The sequence below is a fragment of the Neofelis nebulosa genome, chromosome 2 (assembly GCF_028018385.1).
Source record: "Neofelis nebulosa isolate mNeoNeb1 chromosome 2, mNeoNeb1.pri, whole genome shotgun sequence".
Classification (NCBI taxonomy): Eukaryota; Metazoa; Chordata; class Mammalia; order Carnivora; family Felidae; genus Neofelis; species Neofelis nebulosa.
The window spans coordinates 60472501-60493525 of record NC_080783.1 but is presented as its reverse complement, the minus strand read 5'-3'; the positions used below and the strand labels follow the sequence as shown (position 1 = coordinate 60493525).

The 21025-nt window shown below is 42.1% G+C and overlaps 1 protein-coding gene across 10 annotated transcripts in view; it reads left to right on the top strand.

Moving 5' to 3' along the window:
* The window catches only part of RAPGEF4 (Rap guanine nucleotide exchange factor 4), a 290928-nt gene that overhangs the window by 207076 nt on the left and 62827 nt on the right, over positions 1-21025 (top strand). For all 10 annotated transcript variants that reach the window (XM_058713839.1, XM_058713831.1, XM_058713846.1 and 7 more), the window contains 4 exons: positions 15084-15168; positions 17380-17440; positions 19185-19261; positions 19702-19848. In XM_058713839.1, coding sequence (XP_058569822.1) covers positions 15084-15168; positions 17380-17440; positions 19185-19261; positions 19702-19848 — 370 coding nt within the window. The remainder of the gene's footprint in view (positions 1-15083; positions 15169-17379; positions 17441-19184; positions 19262-19701; positions 19849-21025) is intronic.

Here is a 21025-nt window from a genome sequence, read left to right as displayed (position 1 = left end):
TTCTAATGGAATAGGGCGGAGGTCATCAGAACCATAGACATCATGCCCGTGCCTTTGTTCGTTCGTTCATTCAACACATCCTTTCACACCATTTTGAACCTTCTGCTCGTTAGCTTAAAGACACGTTCCTAAGAGAATACCACTGCTGCATTAGTGCTTCAAGACCTCCTCCCACTAGTAAGATGCTCTCTCCCTTCCATCTCAACTGAAACCCACCTCACCTTCAGTAACAACCTGTCAGCTAAACTGGAGGATTCTGAAGTGTTTAATCAGATGGATTCAGAAAGAATGTACTGAGCCCCTGTTGTACTTAGAGAACTCTCCCAGTTGCTGTGAGACATATAAAGAAGCATATGCCACAGTCCCAATCTTGGGGAAACCTTTTTAATAAGGCATGACTTGGCACTTGGTGTTGAGGCCACCATGCACAGGCTTATGATTTTCTTCTGGGAATGAAACGGCCCTCCACCCTGTGGCCAGTGCCAGCAGCTGTGGATGTCGATTCTGAGTCACAGGCATGGCCAACCTCCATTTATTCGTGGGTCTCAACAAGTGCATTAAACTTCACATGTCTTGTATGTCCACGGGGCACTTTCCAAAAGTGCCGTGCCCCTTAGGCCAACTTCCTCAAGGTCTGCCCCTCATGCCAACTTATAGTACTTCTTAGTGCTTCTCTGTTTCCTTTCTTCAACATATTTCACTTGTTGTCATGCGATGTCTCCTTTGTCAGGACTTTCTCTTGGGTCTTAATGTCCACCTCCATGTGTTTCATAGGCCTGCCCTTATCCTAGTCAGCACCACCATGTTTGACTCTAGAACACTGGTTAGGTTCTGGTCCTTTATCCTCAAAACCCCTTTCTTCAAACAAAAATTGTATGGGAAAATCCAAACTATCAAACAGAAAAGCCAGAACTTCACTGACCTAATTATGGGTAGTATCCAAGAACCTTGCCCAGCTGATTTATGCTCTGTCTGTCCTGAAACATCACAGGGGTGGGTGGCTAAGGGGCACAAGGGAATCATCAGGGCATGGAGAACTCAAATGAACACCGTTCCAAACTGTGCTTTCTTTCATGTGAGTCCACTTCCTCTCTCCCTTCCCCACACACCTATGTCCCATTGTCCATCATTTTTACTTTCTCATCATTTCCTAGATCCATCCCCTTCTTGCTCTTCTTGCCTCTTTCATTCAAGTCAAAGCCATACAGTGGTTCTGAATCAGAAGTGGGACAGAATCAGAATCAGAAGTGGTTCTGAATCAGTGGGGCATCAGTGTGGGAGGATGTTTTGGTTGCCTCAGTACATGTGGGGGCACACTTCTGCCATTCACTGGGCAGTGGTTAGGACCAAGGGTTGCCAAATATACCCAACAATACCTAGGACCCTACAAAATAAGGAGCTGTCCTGAAAATAATGCTCCTATTGAGAAACATTGCTTTAAACTGAGTTTCTGAAAGGCAAAGACATATCCCATTTCTTTTTTCATTTATTTGTTCACTTCACCAATATTTGATAAACAGCTATTTTGTTCTAGATACTATGTTAGTTGCTAAGGCTAAAACATCGAACAAGAGGGTTGCACCTCCTTCCTGGAGCTTTCTGCGTAGTCCAAGAGACAGACCTTAAATAGTTAGGCAAGGAATCATTTTGTCATAGCTGCAGTACATGCTACAAAGGAAAATGTAGTGTACATTAATAGAGTATAATATGGAGAGGGGGGATTTAATCTGGCATAGAAGTTGGAAAAGGCCATATTCCTAGCTCTGTGCATTCCACTAAATAGACCACCAATAAACTTTTGCTGAGTGAACGAATGAACAAATGAATATCTGCTGGCAGCTAATGTTCCTACAGCTCTTAGCGGCTTCAAGGGAAGCAGAAATGCCATTTGATTCACAAAGATTTTTGAGCATGTACCAAGAGGTTTTCTTTAAAAAATAATAATAATAAAATGGTTCCTGCCTTTGGAGAATTTATAATCCAGGAGGTGAGGCCCTCCCAAATTAGGATCTGGTGCAACAAACACACTTATTGAGTGCCTATTGTGTGCTAGAAACATTCATGCTATTGTCTTGATTCACCCTCACAAGACCCTGAGAGCTGGTTTCTTGAGTCACCCTTAGAAAGAGAGCCTGTGCTTGTGCTTTTTTTCTTCCATACAGCATTGAATTGCATGATCCTTGGCAGCCCAAAGATTATTCAGAGAAAACTATATTCCAAAGGTTGGATTTTTCCAGTCTATCACTAGAACATACAGGTTTTACTAGTATTCCAAGACATGTCATTTTGAGTTCCCTTGGGATTTTCTTACCTTTCCAGGTTTTATCAAACTACAAAACTGGAATCGAACTGGTAGTTCTTCTGACTCAATACTCTTAGATTTTCTTTCTACTGGAATGACAGCTCCCAAGAGATGAAAAAGTGAAAAAGAAGGAATCTAATTTTTTTGAGACAGACTTTCAAACCTATGCACATGCACACACACACACACTCACACACACATACACACACATACACCTTTTTTGGGGTGGAGGGAATCTGATAATAACCTTTGTAGCGTCTAATTTATTTAAGTGGAAAGAAAATATGCTTAGGTGATCAAGAATTTCTAGTATCACTGCTGTCCTTAAAGAGACCCCTTGAGCACTTTGCTCCTAGAAACCTGAGGGCATGTGTAAAGGTCCTGGAAATGTTGACGCTTTACTGCCCAGACAGCCAAGTCATTATTAGGAAATGCGGAGGCATGAGATGCATTGGCTCCATGTCGACCAGGGCAGGACCCCCCAATTTTTAAACTCAGCACAGCTGCATTTTATAATAGTCACCACTGCCAGAGAGGCTGCAGAACTCTGATAATTACTGGGAAAGAAATAACACAATATTCTTTGATGAGAAGATTACTTTGAGAATTTGATTGTATAATGAAGATGTTGCTTTGAAAGGTACTTCCCATTGTTCTGAATCTGAGACTCGCTAGCAAAAAAAAAAAAAGTGTCACTTGTTTTGACAGGCTACTTAGAAAAATTCTCTGTTTATTACATTAACTGCAGCATTTTAACTGTCAAACTATGAAAGAATGTTCTGTAGTTTAAAAAACAGAATAGAGCTTCAGGGGAAATTTTTTGGCATACTCTTGTTGCTATTGGTATTGAAAAAAAAACATACACCCCGAATGTGAAATTAGCTTTTTATGTGGTGGCAGGCAGAGTGACTCACAATGCCCATCCTGGTTTCACAGGTGCAGACCTGGATGGCACTGGGGGGCAAGTGCTATAGAACAATGACAGTTGATGGTGCTGTTGTTGCAGCTCACAGAGCCATCAAACCTAAAATGAGCTCTTGGAGCTAATTGTTTTGATTTTGCTTTATTTATAAGTCTAAAAGCAAGAGGTTACCCAACAGTGAGTAGATACAGTGGAGATCCTTGCCAATAGAAATGTTCCTTCGGCTTACCTTTGAGCAGATATTTTGGATAGGGGGCCATGGGCAAAAAGATGTGGAGTGACCAGATAAGCAGAATGTTATAAACTTGCAGCTAGCTGGATAAAAAGAGACAACGAAGGTTCTTGCTGTACATGCCTCTCAACCTCTTCTTCCAAGAAAAGTGAGACATGATGTCCCGCTGTTTAGCATGGTCCATCAGAAACCAGCTTAGAAGTGGGAGGGAAATGAAGTAGATGCCATTTGCCAAATCTAGTTCTAGGTAGATCTGCAATTCGGGAATTCCCTTAAAGCCTAGAAGCTTAAGTAGTTCAGAAAGAGATAGGTTAGTTGGCTTGACCAGAAGGAAAAATATATATATATACTTACATATATATATTTACATATATATAATATATAAATACATATACATAAATACATATATATATATATATATATATAAAACAAAGAAATAATATATAAACATGTAAAATATATATAGCTAAGGGAAAGAGAATCAACAAAAAGAATTCTTGGCAGATTCTGGAATCTTCCCAATAAGCCAGAAACTTGAGTTCATTTATTTCATATGATAAACTAATATTTTCTAACATATGCTATGGGGCATAAGTTTAAAAGGAAACAATTCAGATGATCAAATGATAGGGGAAAATACCAGGTGGGAGTGGGGGTGTTAGTTGGCTGCATTAAGATAGCTCCCACCTGCTGTTCCACACATTTGCTCTAGAGGGCATATGAGAGGCTATGTATTTCTTTCTAAATTAGTAGAGCCTCTTTTAATAGGGTCTTATTCTGTCCAAGCTGTTTTTGAGGGTGTGAAATTTGAAATCCTGATAATTATAGGGAAAGTTGCTTCCTCAGGGGAACCCAGATTAGCAAGCCTAAAGTCAGTGGTTCCTAGGGTTTTGATTTCTGTTGGGATGTGCTAAGAAATGTTCAAAGTTATGAAATTCATCCTCAAATGCAAATCAGATGAAAAGAGAAATATGGAAAAAAAAAAAGAGAGAAAGATGACTTAAAGATCCTAATCTCTATGAAATAAGAAATTCACTGTGAATCTTTTCTTTCACTGCATGACAAAACTTTGCCTTTTTTGTTTTGTTTTGTTTTTGTTTTTTTTGTTTTTGGTTTGTTGTTGTTGTTTTTGTTTGTTTGTTTTTTTCTGGAAAGATTGCTGTGCCCTAAATGAAAGCTTATAGAATTTGCCAGAAGAAATGATTGCATTAAGAGGTCCATTTCTTAGGTTTGGGTTTATTGCCTCTCCTCTCTAAAGACAATTTACTACTTATCCCTCATGCTTACATCAAGCCAGCCATTGGATCACTGCCACTGAGATTCAGATTTGGGAGAGAAGAAGATGGATACAGCTGCCCATTTACAGTATAGGGTTCATTATAATATTTTACTGACTTTTTATTGTTAAAGTCAATATGTTCATTGTAGAAAATTTGGAAACTACTGAAAAGAGTTAAAGAAAAATAAATACCACCTGCAATTACATCTCCCAGAGATAATTGTTAACATTTTGGTGCCTGTCCTTCTTATTATTTTTAAACTCCTAACTTTTTACACTTAGTAATATATTGTGGGTTTTTTTTCAATATATGAAATTTATTGTCAAATTGGTTTCCATACAACACCCAATGCTCATCCCAAAAGGTGCCCTCCTCAATACCCATCACCCACCCTCCCCTCCCTCCCACCCCCCATCAACCCTCAGTTTGTTCTCAGTTTTTAAGAGTCTCTTTTGCTTTGGCTCTCTCTCCCACTCTAACCTCTTTTTTTTTTTTTCTTCCCCTCCCCCATGGGTTTCTGTTAAGTTTCTCAGGATCCACATAAGAGTGAAACCATATGGTATCTGTCTTTCTCTGTATGGCTTATTTCACTTAGCATCACACTCTCCAGTTCCATCCACGTTGCTACAAAGGGCCATATATTGTGGGTTTTTTCTCCTAACCTTAAATGTTCTTCAAGGATGGGATTTTTAAGAGGTGTATAGTAGGCTTTCCTCTGAATGTCTCTAATACATTCAGTTAGTCCTTGTTGGATGTTTAAATTCATTCTCAAGCCCTTTCATAACAGCAGCAAAAATAATATTTTAGTGTTCTTCTTGCCAGAACAAAGAAAGAAAACAGCCTGACAGGAGTACAGAGGTGGGATTGGGGCCAGAAAGATGTCAGGAAAGTTCCAGCAGGGAACAATAAGCTGTTTCAGAGTGAATGAATGCCCAGACCAAGAGTGCTAGTAAATGTGGCTGGGGAGGTAGGCCCAGGTCTAATTGAGGGGGGTCAGCTATGCACTCTGTATGCACTGGCTATTATTTTATAGACATTTAGGGCACCACTGAAGAACATTAAAGAGAGGTGTGGATGGTCCGCTTTGCAATCGGCAGGTTTCTCTGCTGTCTGTAGAGGATGCTGAGACTAAAGACACAATGCAAGATATTGAGTTCCGTGAGGTTAAAATTAATTATTTTTTGAGAATTTAATGACAGCATTTGAGATACATGCACTTGACCCAAGAAACTGCCAAATAAAGTGAAAGCGAGACTGGGCTCCAGAGCCTTGGATTCTCATCTTACCAAATCACTAATAAGAACCCAACATCTTCAGATGACAAATCTCTTAAACTATAAAGTGAGTTTAGTAATACCGGCTTGCCCTCTCCCAGCTTCACAAGGAGATTGTAAAGGGAAAAACAAATACGATTATATTTAATCACAGCCAACATTTATTGAGCTTACCTATGCTAGGCACTATGCTCAACAATTATCTCATTCAGTTCTTGCAGCAGAACTGTGAGGTAGTTATTAATACCATCCCCATCTTATGGATTAGGAAACAGGCATAGGTTAAATCACCTGCCTGTGTTTATCCCAAAAGTGTTGGACTCGGGATCTGGTGCAGGTCTGTCTGACTCTGGAGTCTGTATTCTTTACTGTGGCCTACCACCTTTCCCAAGCCAAACAGGATTCAAAATGGCCTGCTGGGTTTATTCTTAGAGCATTGGTGAGGAAAGACGTCATGGGTATTTGATTTAAAAATAATAATTACAGGGGCGCCCGGGTGGCTCAGTCGGTTAAGCATCCGACTCTTGATATTGGCTCAGTCATGATGTCACAGTTTGTGAGTTCGAGCCCCGCATCGGGCTCTGCGCTGACCGTGCAGAGACTGCTTCCGATTCTATCTCTCCTTCTCTCTGCCCCTCCCCTGCTTGTGCGTGCTGTCTCTCTCTGTCTCTCTCTGTCAAAATAAATAAATAATCTTAAAAATATATAATAATTATGACAGACTAATCTCATCTTACTCAATTACGACCTCATGGACCTGAGTGGAGTACAAGCGTTGTCATCTACTTAGAAAAATATTCACATCAACCCACTGGCCAGAATTACAAACAAAACTTAATAATTAATGTATGAATCACACTGTATAGTTTACATAGTGACCTTATATACATCATGTCCTTGAACCTCAAAACCTACTCTATGAGTAGGACTTATGTTATTATCCACGATTTACATTTGAAGAAATTGAGTTTAGTAGATGTCAAGTGCTTTCCTTGACATCACATGGAAGTATATGTGGCTGAGCCAGGATCCGAGTCCATGTCTGCTTACTCCAAAGCCAATTTCATTCCATTTTTTTTTTTCATGGAGAATATTCCATCTTCTCTATTAGGTTGCAACTTCACCCTCTCTACTGTGTTTATTAAATAAGAAGTGAAATCCAAAGAAATATAGGTAGTCCATCTGTCCCTGATTAAGAATTAATTTTTGCAAAAAGAAAAAAAAGTAAGAATGAATTTTTGCAAGGAAAAAGTAATAATGCGTATACATAGCACCTCCTCAAAAACTGTTTGCATTTTCTATCTGATTGTCTATATGCATCATACACGAAGGCAGGTAGCTATACTCTCTGATGCCATCTAAATTTGTTGTTTTCTCAACTTGCTGCTTAGATGTTTTGCAGGAAAATATTTGTACTTGCACCTTTTAAAAGGTTTAATATTAAACTTCTGGTGTGTCCCCATAGTAACCACTTTTGCTGGAAGTATGTTGGGCATATTCAATTTCTAAACATGAAAAACCTTAAATTACTTTGTCCTAAAAACACTTAGCACTCGGGGGCATTAATTATGGCTCCTTACCCATGTCCTGATGAGGGTGACTTCATTTCTCACAAATATTCATAAAGCATCTGCCCTTTACTGCAATGGTGGACAATGTTCATTTCTAACCTCACAAATAAAGGAAAGAATGTACATAGGGATGTACAGGCTTTGCTATCAGAACTAAAAAATGCCTAATTGCATCTGATAAACCTAAAGTGTTCTTTTCTGGGTTAAAGATAAGGCGAAGGGGTGGTGGTGTGGCAGAGAAGTGAGCAGAGAGATCTGGACAGGACACTGCAAATGTCCAGTCACCAGGTTCCTGGAATGTCTCTAACATGGAAGATGTAACTCTTAAGAAGCAAGGATCCTGGGAGGTAAAGAAAAGAAACATGTTTTGTTGGTTTATTACACAAGAGGGTGGGAAATAAAACCAAACTTCCTTTAAGGGAAGCGGAAAGAGGTGAGCTCTCACAATCTTAAGGGTGTTGGAAAATGACCACGTTTGAGAAATGACTTATAAGCAGGACAGTGAGGTGGGATGAGGTGGAGTGTTACAAGAAAAATAAAGCATTCCCACCCCCACCCCTCAGAAAAAAAATAATAAAGCATTTCCTTTATTTTGAAGCATGACCATGGCTTACTAGATATTTATAACATTGACTTTTCTGGGTATTTTTCCCATGCACCAGAGAATAGGTCTACTAGACGACAGGTCTAGAAGAATGGCTTATTTATTCTCTCACCTGCATATTTTACCACTGGCCATGCCCACGTGCTGCTTGGTGTCTGGACGAATCCCTCATTTTATCCACGTTCCAATAACTGAGGAGCTCAGTCTCTGACCTTGATAAATTCCTTGATAAAACTGTATTTACCAGCAGCTTCCAATATCACCTGAGCCCTCCCATCCTTTAATGTATAAACTGCTTCTCCATCCATCCCCGTTTATTATCTTGTCTGTAACTAGACATTGCTGCCAGAATGCATCCCCTGCAGAAACTAGGCCTTTCCACAGCAGGATCCGACAAATCCACATCAATGTGGCACCACGCAGATTTGTAAAGAAGCAGGGATGCCTAATATCTCTCCCTGTGACATCTGGAGAAGGACAAGTAAAGACCAGGTACATTCACCGGCTGCCACTCAGAGCAGCCAGAGAGTCAATTCACTTCCCCAGCCTCATAGGTTACTCTGTGAAGGTGCATGGGGTTCCCTCCTCCCGCTTGGGGCACAGTGTTCCCTTGACTCTTGAAAGCCAAATTGCCTTCAGTCCTTGGGACCCTTTCATTACCGTTTGAACAGGCTGGGGTCTGATTTGCAGGACCTCTTCTCCATTTTTTCCCTGTCACCCCCGTAAAGACCAAAGCGTGAGAGGTGCTTAATGCCACTGTTTGCCATGAGAAACCCGCTTTTAAAATGTGACTTTGTTCAGTGATTGTGGTGGGGAAGGCTCACTTTTAGTTGTTATCAGGTGCCCTTTGGCGGGGGGGTTGGGGAAAGCTGCAGATCAAGATTGAGTAGAGAGGGGAATCTTCTCTGAGACACTAGATGGCACAGCAGCTCCGAGCTGGCGGCCTTGGGAGAGGCTGGGCTGCCTTTCCGTCATCGCTGCCACAATCCGGAAGATCCACCTGGGATAGGAGAGGGGCTAGGATTGTGATCCACCTTCGTGGGCATAGGCTGGCCACCCGTGCTCCATCTGATCTCCTCCCTGGGACTTCCCTCAACTTTCAGTCCTAGCGACAAGTCAAGGCCCCCTGAAACATCAGTGAGTTTGCTTGTGGCAAACCTCTCACAAATGCTTTTATTGCTTTGTTGACTGTGAATATACTCATTTTTTAGAGTAAGTCCCCTCACACCTTGCAGTCCTAGCTTCTCTCACCTCATTAAAACATTGGCTGTAAACAGAACCAAAAAGTTCACTGCTACCTGGGTGGCTTGCCAAATAACTGTGGCCTGCCCCGTGATTACATTGACCGCTTTAGACCACAGGATTGTAGCTTTCTTTTCTTTTTTTTTCCTTTCATTTTGAATGTTATTTAGGACTCGGAGACTAAACTGTTTTTAAGCTTTGTTCCATCCTGTTTCAAACAGCTGCCATGGGTTTCTCCACAGCACCCAGCAAGTCCCCAGGGAAGTGTTTACTTCTCCGGAGTGGCTATTGCTGAATGGGGGACCAGGGGGTAGAATAAGCCGCCACATGGGTTTCTGTGTAGGTGTGGTCTGCATCCCCATCAGAGCTGCCCCTGAAGGCAGCGGAGGCCATGTTTCCTGGCAGGCTTTGCTTTGTGAGAGGCACGTGGGGGAGCAGGCAAGCTGAAGCCACCCCTCTTCCTCCCACTAGTTGCCAAACTAAGGAGGATTTCCCAGGAATGGGGCCTTTCTGGGTATTTTGCTCCTGGGAGAGCTGCTACTCCTTTTCCTCCTCTGTGTCCGGCAGGAGGGCCCAGGGCTTCTCTCTCAGGCTTCTCCCCGGGCATGTTTTAGAGAGCGGGTCTCAAGGTTTCACCTGGCAGTAAACTCTGCCACTGCCCACTGCTCACTGTGGGGCCTGGGAAAAGAGGCCACTGACCTGAAAGAAGCAGTCTTCTGATGAACCGCTCTGACGCTGTCCTGCCCTTATCTCATCTGCTGTCTTCCTCCTGTGGTGGTTTTCTGTGAATATTGAGCTGTGGCCACTTCCAGTCATTTCTCACAGGTTTTATCCCTATCTGTTCTCTGTCACCCAAGAATTCCTAAAACTCTGTCTGCCCATAGTACTATTATGTGGTTTGTGGTGATGGTGATGCTTGTTTGTTTTCAGTGCTGTTTTGGATTTTAAAATACCTTTCCAGGGGTGCCTGGTGGCTCAGTCGGTTGAGCGTCCGACTTCGGCTCAGGTCATGATCTCACAGTTTGTGGGTTCAAGACCTGCATCAGGCTTTGCGCTGCTGGTGCGGAGCCTGCTTGGGATTCTGTCTCCCTCTCTTTTTACCCCCCTCCTGCCCATGCTCTCTCTCATTCTCTCTCAAAAATGAACAAACATTTAAAAATTTTATAAAATACCTTTCCAATCAGATCGTTAGCATGGTAGATAAAAATAAGGCCATAAAAGGGCTGAGCCCCACAGGTGCTACTTGGTCTTGGGTGGTCACCTCTGTCCAAGCTGCCACTGATCTTGATTTAGTTCTACTGAGTGACTTCAGCTGGTCTAACGTGGTAATTTCTTCCTCACAGCTGGATGAATAAAATCTATAATCCTTTGGAAAATATGTCTTTTCTATCATTTTATGGGATTTGGAGTAAGAGATGAGGTTCAATATTTTCACCCTATGTCCTTCCTTCATTATTAATGAACTATTTGCCGTGACACAAACGTGTGCCATATCAAAAGTGAGTTGTGTCATGGGCACGTCATCTTACTTGACCTTTGATAGGAAGGATGGCAGAGCATAAGCCCCCATTTCCCTTGGGCACAGAACAAGAACTGGTTCATAACACTGCTGCCTTCTCCCTTGGGTAGACCCTCAGTTCAGCATGAATTGTAGGAATGTGTGTCTTCATCCATATTGAACATCCACCCTGGTGACAATGCCATCCTGCACTTGTGCTCTATTTCCAATATATCCATACTTTGCGTATATTAACGCCTGTGATCTCTATGACAATCGTATTAATTATTCCCATTTTACAGATGCAGAAACAAGGCATTACACCAATCACATACCTAGGAAGTTCCTGATTTAGATCTCCAGTCCAGTTTCTGCTTCCAATCCAGTGCCCTTTGTACTACCAGATGCTGCTTCTCTTGAGAAGAGCAGACTAGAGTTATGGATATTTAAACAAAGAGCATTCTTCACAGTATGTTGTAACCACCACAGCAGCAGGACCATGTGCCATGGAAGAATAAGGGTTGAACAACCAATTTTAGCTGGGAGAGATGACATCTGAGTTGGGCTTGCAGCAGAAAAAGATATAGCAAAGAAAAGAGCATGTGGAAAGTCTTGGAGACACGAGAAAGCCTAGCATTTTGGAGGGATACAGAGATGTCTGGTATGGCTGGAGCAGAGAGCAGAGCCATGAGGTAAGGTGTGAAGAGAGGGGAGATGAATGTGTCTGGAAGATGTGGGAGATTGAGATCTGGCTTCACAGATCCTTGTGTGATGATGAGGGAGCACTTGTAGTGCCTGTGGCTTATCTAGGAGGAGATGGAGGTGGCCAGAAAACTCTGGGAGCTCAGGAACGAAGTCTGTTTGGAGATAAAGATTTAGGTGTCAGCATTACATAGATGAAAGGTGGGGTTTTTTTTGTCTTTTTCCCCAGGGAGAGAAGGTAGAACACACTGAGCACCGAGCTAATAGCAGTAAACAAAAGAATAACAGACCAGAGAAGACACTGGGAAATAATTGGGGGGGGGGGGGGGGGGCGAGGATGGTAAGTGGCAGGGAGGGGAAGGGGTAAGTGGAGCTCCAGGCAGTGCTCAGTTGTGTGGGGCAGCAGGGCGGTGAAGAGATTTCAGAAATTCTTCAGAGTCACTGTCTTCACTTCTCCTCTCCCACACTCTGATGCAGGTCCTAAGACTACCTAGCGTGGCTCACAGGGCAACCTTGAACCACTGCGTCAAATTTGCAATATGCTGCATTGATGACTGGACAGCATTCTTCATTATACGTTTTAACTCTTGGATGAAATATAACCATTTTCTTTTTTTTTTTTTTTTCATCTTAGAGAACATGAATGGGGGAGAGGGGCGGAGGGAGAGAAAGAATCCCAAGACATAGGGCTCAATCCCACAACCCTGGGATCATGACGTGACCCAAAGTCAAGAGTCAGACGCTCAAACGACTGAGCCCAGGAGCCCCTTCATTTTCTTTTTTATCAAAGTATAGTTGGCATACACAATCAGTTTTAATATAATAGGATTTATAGATTCTAATGCCATAAGTGTTGATCAGAATGGATTTCACATTGATTTGGATTTCCACAATGAATGGATTTCCAACTTCGAATCTGTCAAGATTTTAGAGATAAGTTCTAACCTTTTCTTTTCCCAGCTGAGTTTTCTTCCTCCCCATGGAGGTGAGAATGAGACTTGGCAACTGTTTTCCCTTTTAGCCAAGCTTCTAGGAGGGTCCATGCTATTTGCAGCTGATGTCAAGTAGCAGGAACAGCAGGGCCGCTCCTCATGCTGAAGAGCCATAATCCTATTATGCCTACCTGAGACTTTCACATTAGCTGCCTCTATCGTGGTAGATCAGCTGGGGTGATTCAATTGACTTTTAAATCCCCAAGGGTCCCAGTTTCGAAATCCCCATGTCTAAGTCAAGTAGTAGATTAGGCCCCTTACTAAGAAGGGCTGGCTCCTTTAGAGCCCCCATGGCCATAGTTTTTTCTTCGGTATCTTTGGGTCCCATACTGTCTGAGATCTGCCCTGAAGCACTGGATTGGTGCACAGCTGTGTCCTTCAGTGGTGATCCTTCACAGGAGGTAAAGCTGGCTGGCATCCCCCTGGGTCACGATTTAGTACGTGTCCCTTTGAATAGTCAGGATTAGGAAACATCCTCTGTTGATGCTACAAGAGAAAGATACCATATTCTTTTGTTCGCATCAAAGTTGCCCTTGAGAAGGTAACGTGCAAGGTATACATAGAGCTTTCTTCCTCCAGTTAGTCCCACTCGATCAACTCCCTACATGATATATAATATGGCGGCAAAATTATTTAACCCAATCAACTATTTCAGGATATTCACAATTCAGTTTTGATTGCTCAAACTGCTTATCCAATGACTAAGTTTTAGATGTAATTTGCTGGCCCACATGTTATACTTTATCTGTGAAAGTATATATACTTTATCTGTTTGTTTACCTTATTTTTTTTTAATTTTTTTTAATGGTCATTTTTGAGAGAGAGAGAGACAGAGCGTGAGTGGGGGAGGGATAGAGAGAGAAGGAGACACAGAATCCAAAGCAGACTCCAGGCTCTGAGCTGTCAGCTGAGAACCCAATGCAGGGCTCGAACCCACCAACCGTGAGATCATGACCTGAGCTGAAGTCAGACACTTAGCTGACTGAGCCACCCAGGTTCCCCTGTTTAAAACTTCTTAAACAAGGGTTTGAGCTTTGAAAATCACTTTGCTGTTTTTTTTCCCACTTAAATACGCAAACACCTTCACATTCGCTACTTCCTTTGCTCTCGCGTCTCTCTCAGGAAGGTATTGTCCCCAGTTTGCAGATGAGACTGGTACTGATGCCACATAGCTGCTGAGTGGTTGCACTGAGATTAAAACTTGATCTGCATACTCAAAATCCAGTGCTGTGTTCAGTACTCCAACACACCCAAATTTATCCGACCAAGGAACACTTTTTAAAATGTAATGCAATTAAGGATGAAATACCATCAGTAGCTCATTAAGATTTAAATGTTTAACATACGGTAACATTGAGTAATATCATAAATTGTTGGAATTTCAGGACAAAATACAGAAAACAGACTGATGGTTACAGAATAGGTAACATACATGATTGCAACAATTAGCGGAAAGTAAATGCTGCCTGTCCTTCCACATAGCTCTTTGAGATTTGATCACCCCTTTGTTTGTTTTGAAGTTTCAAAAACACATTAGCCAGGGTTCCTTATATTGCAGGGAGCAATAGAACACCCAAATTATTGATCAATCGTATTGATTATCATTGGTGTGTAATTGAACACTACTAGTGATTCCAGAATAGTCACACACATTAAAGATGGTTAGGAATCCACTCAGTCCTCCCATGCCAAAACATCCATAACACTTCCATATTCTATCCTCAAAGACAGGCTGTTGGATACTAGTTTAAAACAATTTATATAAAAAAAATAATTTATAAAAAAAAAAAACCATACACTGACATCTCACGAAAGAGCTGTCATCCATGGAACAGATTTGGGGAAATGAGAGTGTGTACCTTCCTTCTTTCCCTTTAGTACTAATCCTAGACACTGCTGTTTGCTTTCTGCTCATCTCATGCCCTCACTTCTTCAGGGATAAGTAAGAAAATGTTGAGTCTACATTAATCCTCTATTTGAGTCCTGTCTAGAAACATATTACATCATCTGAAACAATAGTAACAGCAGCATTATTCTGTTAGGCTAAGACATCACACAGGATCCCAAGGAATTTGGATCAGTCATCCAGCTAATGAAATCAATTGTTCGTAGTTGCGTTAAAAGACAAGTTTTGCAGTTACTGATTCTGATGGTAATGACAAGCAAATTTTTGGAGCAATCATCTACAGAGTGAGAGATAAGTTAGCCAACTACAATGTGAGTGGAGATGTTCCTCCCTCAGATTGGAAGGGAAGAGGACTATGCACATTCTTCCATCAAGGAACACATTCGATTCAAAAATCCCTTTAGGGGTTCTAATGGCAGGATCTTTTCTTCTGTCAAAGTCTTTTCATAGAGATTTCTCATAGGAGATCCCTAAACACATTACTGAATCCATTTCTATATCTCAAGCTTTTGTGATGACTTTTTTCTCTTTGTTTTCTTCTTACTTTTTTCTTTGTAGACCTGGCCAGAGGACCGTGGATGACCTAGAGATTATCTATGAAGAGCTCATTCACATTAAGGCCTTATCCCATCTTTCTACAACAGTAGGTCGTCTCCTTGTTGAGCATGCTCGGGAAGGGGAGGTGTTGAATGCACTGTTAGCAATGAAGGAGTGTATTTTGGCATGGGGGTGGTGGTGAAGGAATGCCTGAATTCTTCATAAATCATGCCTACTCTCTCTCATGAGACATAAAGGAAGTTACACTCAAGAATAGTCCCCAGGGGCGCCTGGGTGGCTCAGTCGGTTAAGCGTCCGACTTCGGCTCAGGTCACGATCTCGCGGTCCGGGAGTTTGAGCCCCGCGTCAGGCTCTGGGCTGATGGCTCAGAGCCTGGAGCCTGCTTCCGATTCTGTGTCTCCCTCTCTCTCTGCCCCTCCCCCGTTCATGCTGTGTCTCTCTCTGTCTCAAAAATAAATAAACGTTAAAAAAAAAATTAAAAAAAAAAAAAAAAGAATAGTCCCCAAATGGGATCAAGTGTTACCATGTTGTTAGTAGTTGTTCATGTACCCTAAACCCTGAAGCAGTATGAGTGAGTGGGTAAGACTGGAAAATGTACTTCATTCTTCAAAACCTGAATCTTGGAATCTGTGCACTTTGACAAAAGATCCAGACCTTAAGGGGAACTCTGAGACCCTTCCATGAAATATAGAGGAAGGAGAAAAATCAAGATGGCCTGTCTTGGCCCACAGGGCCGGCTTTGCCCAGGTGTGCTGCCCTATGGAGAAGGAAGCAGAAGGTTCAAGGAAACATTGCCTCAGATATGTTAGGACATGGTAGCAGGGCCCATTAGTGAAAAATGGCCCAATGGCTATGTCTGACTCTGAACTTTTACATGATGAGGTTATTTAGGAAGGCAGTGGACAGAAATTTGGCTTTGAATAGGGACAGAAATACATCCTCCTATAGAAGAAATATAGGAATGTGTTTTCCAGGTAGCACAAGTCTCCTATATGTTAATAATTCAATAATAATAGTAAATAGAAGTTGTTTCAATATTCACAGATCATATTCTGAGGCCCCTCAGCAATGTCTACATACCTGCTTTGCCTATCATTCCCAGCTTACTTGCTGGCATTATGCTACCACATGCATGGTAGCAATGTCTGTGGTCCTTTCTCTGGGGGCAGAGGTCAGGTCTCTGCCGAGAGCAATGAGGCACTTGCCACAGCTCCAAGAAGAAGGGTTCCAAACCCCTCCCCCTTCAACTCAGATGGAGCTGCCTTCCCATCCTTCTCCTGCTGCACTACTGTGGGTCCAGAAGCTTGCTCACCTACCTACATAGGGCATTCAGGGGTATAGTCTAGCACAGCCACCCTTCCCACATACCACTGCCCTTGTCATCCTCACTCTGTCCGTGGGAGATGGGGATAGGTCTAGTGCCTGGGCGCCTCAGCTGGAGTGCCCCTGCACTTTGTAGGTATCATGAGCTCATGCTGTAGACAGAAGTGAGGGGAGACTCCTTTTCCCTGCCTGCACTCTAGGTCCCCAGCACGCCCCTGCTGTGACTTGCTCAGCGTGGTGGAATTGAAAGGACTATGGGGAGTCTCCTCTTCTAGCTCAAACCCCAGGTACCCAGGCACTGGGGGAAATTCTGAGGTCACTTTGTTCTTAGGGAATTAGAGCCAAGATTTGCAACCATAATTTAGGATTTTAAAACAATTAGCTATGTAGGAATATAAATCTGCCCGCACATTGAAGTTTCATTTGAATTTTCCAGTGTGTGTGTATGTGTGATGCAAGGAAGAGCCTCTCATAGCAGCAGGGTCCGATGATATTCCCACCCAAGATGGAAGACTGGCAGAGATATTAGCTAGTTCATACATGTGAAGCCACGTTTTAAATGGTTTCTGGGGAGACTGTTTTGAATGAATTAGCTTATAAGATAGCTTTTGTCAGAGCCTTACGAATCTAGTGGTAGGGGCACCTGGGTGGCTCAGTCAGTTGAGCGTCCGACTTCAGCTTAGGTCATGATCTCACGGTTGATGAGTTTGAGCATCAAGCTGTCAGCCTATCAGTGCAGAGCCTGCTTTGGATCCTCTGTCGCCCTCTCTCTGCCCCTCCCCTGCTTATGCTCTCCCAAAAATAAGTGAATCTAGTGGCAAATTTGGTGAAAGTGGTTCTAGACGAGACTAGCAGCTAGCGAAGTGGGAAATGGCTGTGTGAACAGAAGGGTACATTCAGCACTGCTCAGGAGAACAAGTCCCACCCCACCCCCCAATCTGGCCTTTCCCAATTCTTTCTCTTTTTCTTCTAGGTGAAACGAGAGTTAGCAGGTGTTCTCATTTTTGAGTCTCATGCCAAAGGAGGAACCGTGTGTAAGTAAACGTAATGGGACGTTGTGCCTGGCGAGCTTCTCAAGAGCATATGCCATGGGAACCTGACTGCAAATGCTTTCCTTCTTGAGGGGCCAAGTCAGACCTGGAAGGACATGATGTGGCAGTTCGGTTTCTCGAGCCTCGCGACTATTCCCAGCATGTGCCTGTTATTATGCTGCCCTAGGGTTTTCTGGACCCAGGTTGGTAGCAGTTGCCAGACTGAGTCTCCACTGGCTCCCTGCTGACTCAAGGCAGTATTTAAAGAGGGTGCGGTGAAGTCACTGCTCTTCAGGAAGGACCCTACAAGGACCTTTTCACGCAGCTTCACTTGAATTTGATTTTCAGAGAACAAGTCTGTCTCTCCAGATCCCTAGTTAGAGTGACAAATCGCCCTGCTTGGTTTTTCTTCTCTCACTTGCTCTACCAGTTCTGAGCCTGAGAGAAACTCTTTGCCCCAAATACCAATGCAGTGCTAATATATTCTTATCTCTTCAGAACCCAACTTGTTTAGTTCTGTGAGGGCATTTGGAAGCAAGACGTTCCAATTTGATATTAGTGAATGTGAACAGAATCGTTTAAGCCATCCTTTTCCTCAAGTTCTACAAAATCCTTCTTGGTAAACGTGGCTCCTGGTCTACTCAAGGCAGGAAAGGCCGCTTTCTCTAATCTCCCTTGGAGAGTCAGAAGACACCTGAGCATACTAAGGTTCTCAAAGTTCTGCAATAAAGAAAAACATTGTTCCATTTAAACTGACACTTTTTAAATCGAGTGAAACATAAGACGCTTTTTTAAATGGACACCTGTTAACTTTTCAAGAGAGGTTCTTTGGAAAATCTTGTTCTTTCTTCAGACTGTGTTAGTCGAAGAAGCAGGAACATGAATCGTAAAAGCAAAAAGTGTTATAAAGATTACATTTCAAAATGTTTTACTTCCAGTCATCAATAGTGGTATTTCTAACATGGATATTAATTTTAGGAAGAATGTTTTCTCTTTACATTTTAATGGTTCGCTTTAAGATTTTTTATTTTTATCATCACTGATGACTTAACTTCTCATTTATTTTTTTTCATTCAGACTTACTGATTGTTTTCATTTTATTAGAAATATTTAAGTATTTCCAACAAAAAAAATAGAGATTATTACCAGCACCTTTTTTTATCTTCATCAAACACGGGCATGATACTATCTTTTCATATTTTCTAAAGAATGAAATTATAGATACAAATGAAGCCCTTTTGTTCCTTCCTTTATCTCGTTGTTTTCTTTCCCTCCCCAAGGTAATTCCTACCCTATGTGCAGTGAGTGTTATCACAACTCATTTTTTAGTAACATATAGACACATATCCATAAACAATATGTAGTGCTGATTTGCACGTTTTCAAACTTCACACACTAGCGTGAAGATTACTTTTAAAAACTATTTTCGATAGCGTAATAAGTTTTGATGGACTGTGGGGGAAAGTGTATTTATCGCTTTAAGAAATGGATTCCTGGCACATGGCTCAATAGTAAATCCATACCTTTTAGAGCCTAGCAAGTAGCGTGGTATCTATGTTTCTTTCGTGTTCTATAGAAAAGGAAATACCATTCCACCTGAATAAGTTAGTATTTGCCAGTGACTTTTTTTTTCCTTCTGGAGTAAATGTATAATTCTGGGGACTTAAAAATGATGATTTGATAAGCTGTAATTTATATTGATGTGCTTCTATTCTTGTCATAAGTCTTTTCATCTTTTTGTGTCTAGTGTTTAACCAGGGGGAAGAAGGCACCTCCTGGTACATTATTCTAAAAGGATCAGTGAATGTAGTCATTTATGGCAAGGTATATATATCTTTTTCTTTGTGAAACTTTATTATGCTCCATTTACTAGTGTGGCTCTAAGTATTGAAGTGCTACAATTAAACCTGCAACAACATTGTTACTCGGTGTAGAAAAGACATTACTGCATCTCCAGTCACAGATTATCTAAATTATTATACTCATTCGAGTTGAACTTTCTGGGGCTCATCTCTTTATAGATGTTGTATCAATTTAAAATAAATACATTAAATGTGTACATTTTAGTTAGGCCATAGCCCATATTACTAAATGAAAGAAAAATAAAACATTATAATCTAATTCTGTAACTCTCCTTTGGCATCCCTGGCACAGTCCATTTATATATACAGTGTTTTGGGTAAAGGGGGTCTTGTGGCATGAGGTGAGTGGCTGTCTGCTCAGATTCAGGGATCCTGTTCATCTGAATGTTCTGCTCCCTCCAGGGTGTGGTCTGTACCCTGCATGAGGGGGATGACTTTGGCAAGTTGGCACTAGTGAACGATGCCCCAAGAGCTGCTTCTATCGTCTTGCGAGAAGATAATTGCCATTTCTTAAGAGTGGACAAGGAGGATTTCAACCGGATCCTGAGGGTGAGTCCAAGGCAGTGTGGCTGAGAAGTATCCCATTTTTCCTTTTGCCAGACCAGCAAAGATCAGAGTGTGGTATTAACTGAGAGGTACTGTGACTACTGAATGCTCTAGGAACAAAGAGCCTTGGTTCTAAACCTGGTATCTTCAATGTGCTGGTGTGTGTTCTGGGATCCAAGGGTGATATTCCAGTAAAGCTGCCAATATGGCACATGTGCCACACCAAATAATTGGACACACCCATACTGGCCCATGAGAATTAAAAAAAAAAAAAAATCTAGGGACTGCCTTGGCCAAATGCCAAAGTCTGAGCCATTTCTCTTTGGCAATTCTAGGCTTGCCCTTTTGTGTCCTTTCCTACCTCACTCCCCAGGTCTTTCTCCATCCTAGACTTTCTTAGTCTCCACCTCCTATGTCTTCCCAAATCTGAAGCTTTCCTGTATCATCACATCCTCTCCTCACTTATTGAGTGATTACATTTTAGTGGGAATTAACGTCACCCATGGTTACTCCAATCAAGCATTTTCAAGTGCTTCATGTCAATTTGATTCATACTAAAGGAATTTCAGACTGTAGCGGGTAGGCGAAGAATAACTGGGGTGACAGAGACGTGAAATTGCACTTAAAGTTGGCTCTGCAGATGGGCCTACTCAAAGCTTGTTCAATAAAGTATTTGTGAGAGTGGGTGAGGTTGAGAAGAGATGGTCCCTGGTCTTCCCACACACACAACCCCTACAAAGACTGTCTGTGGACTACTGGGGAAGATGACAGTGTCCCGTCAGCCCTGACCTCTCAGGTGGCCTGCAGTCCAGCCTGCCCCAGCTTGAGTTCACTCTGGGAGACTGTTTCCTCTAGGGTCATTTTGCTCTTTTCCTACACAGAGCACACTCTCTTCTCTGTCTCTCCCAGCCTTAGCATCTTTCTCTATCCTACCCTGAAGTTCTAAATGCAGTTACTTAATGATGCTTCACAATGTCATTCTCCGTTCCTTATGTATGAACACCTATTCTCACACGGCCTTAAGCCTTTGCCTTTGGGGACAAGACTCTGACAACAAAGTTTGTCTTAGAAATGTGTTCCCTTAATGCAAAAAAGTTAAATTTAAAATTATACCATTGAATAATACAGGAAAAAAATGCCTCACGGAATTTGACTTGTTATCTCTTTTAAAATGGGGACC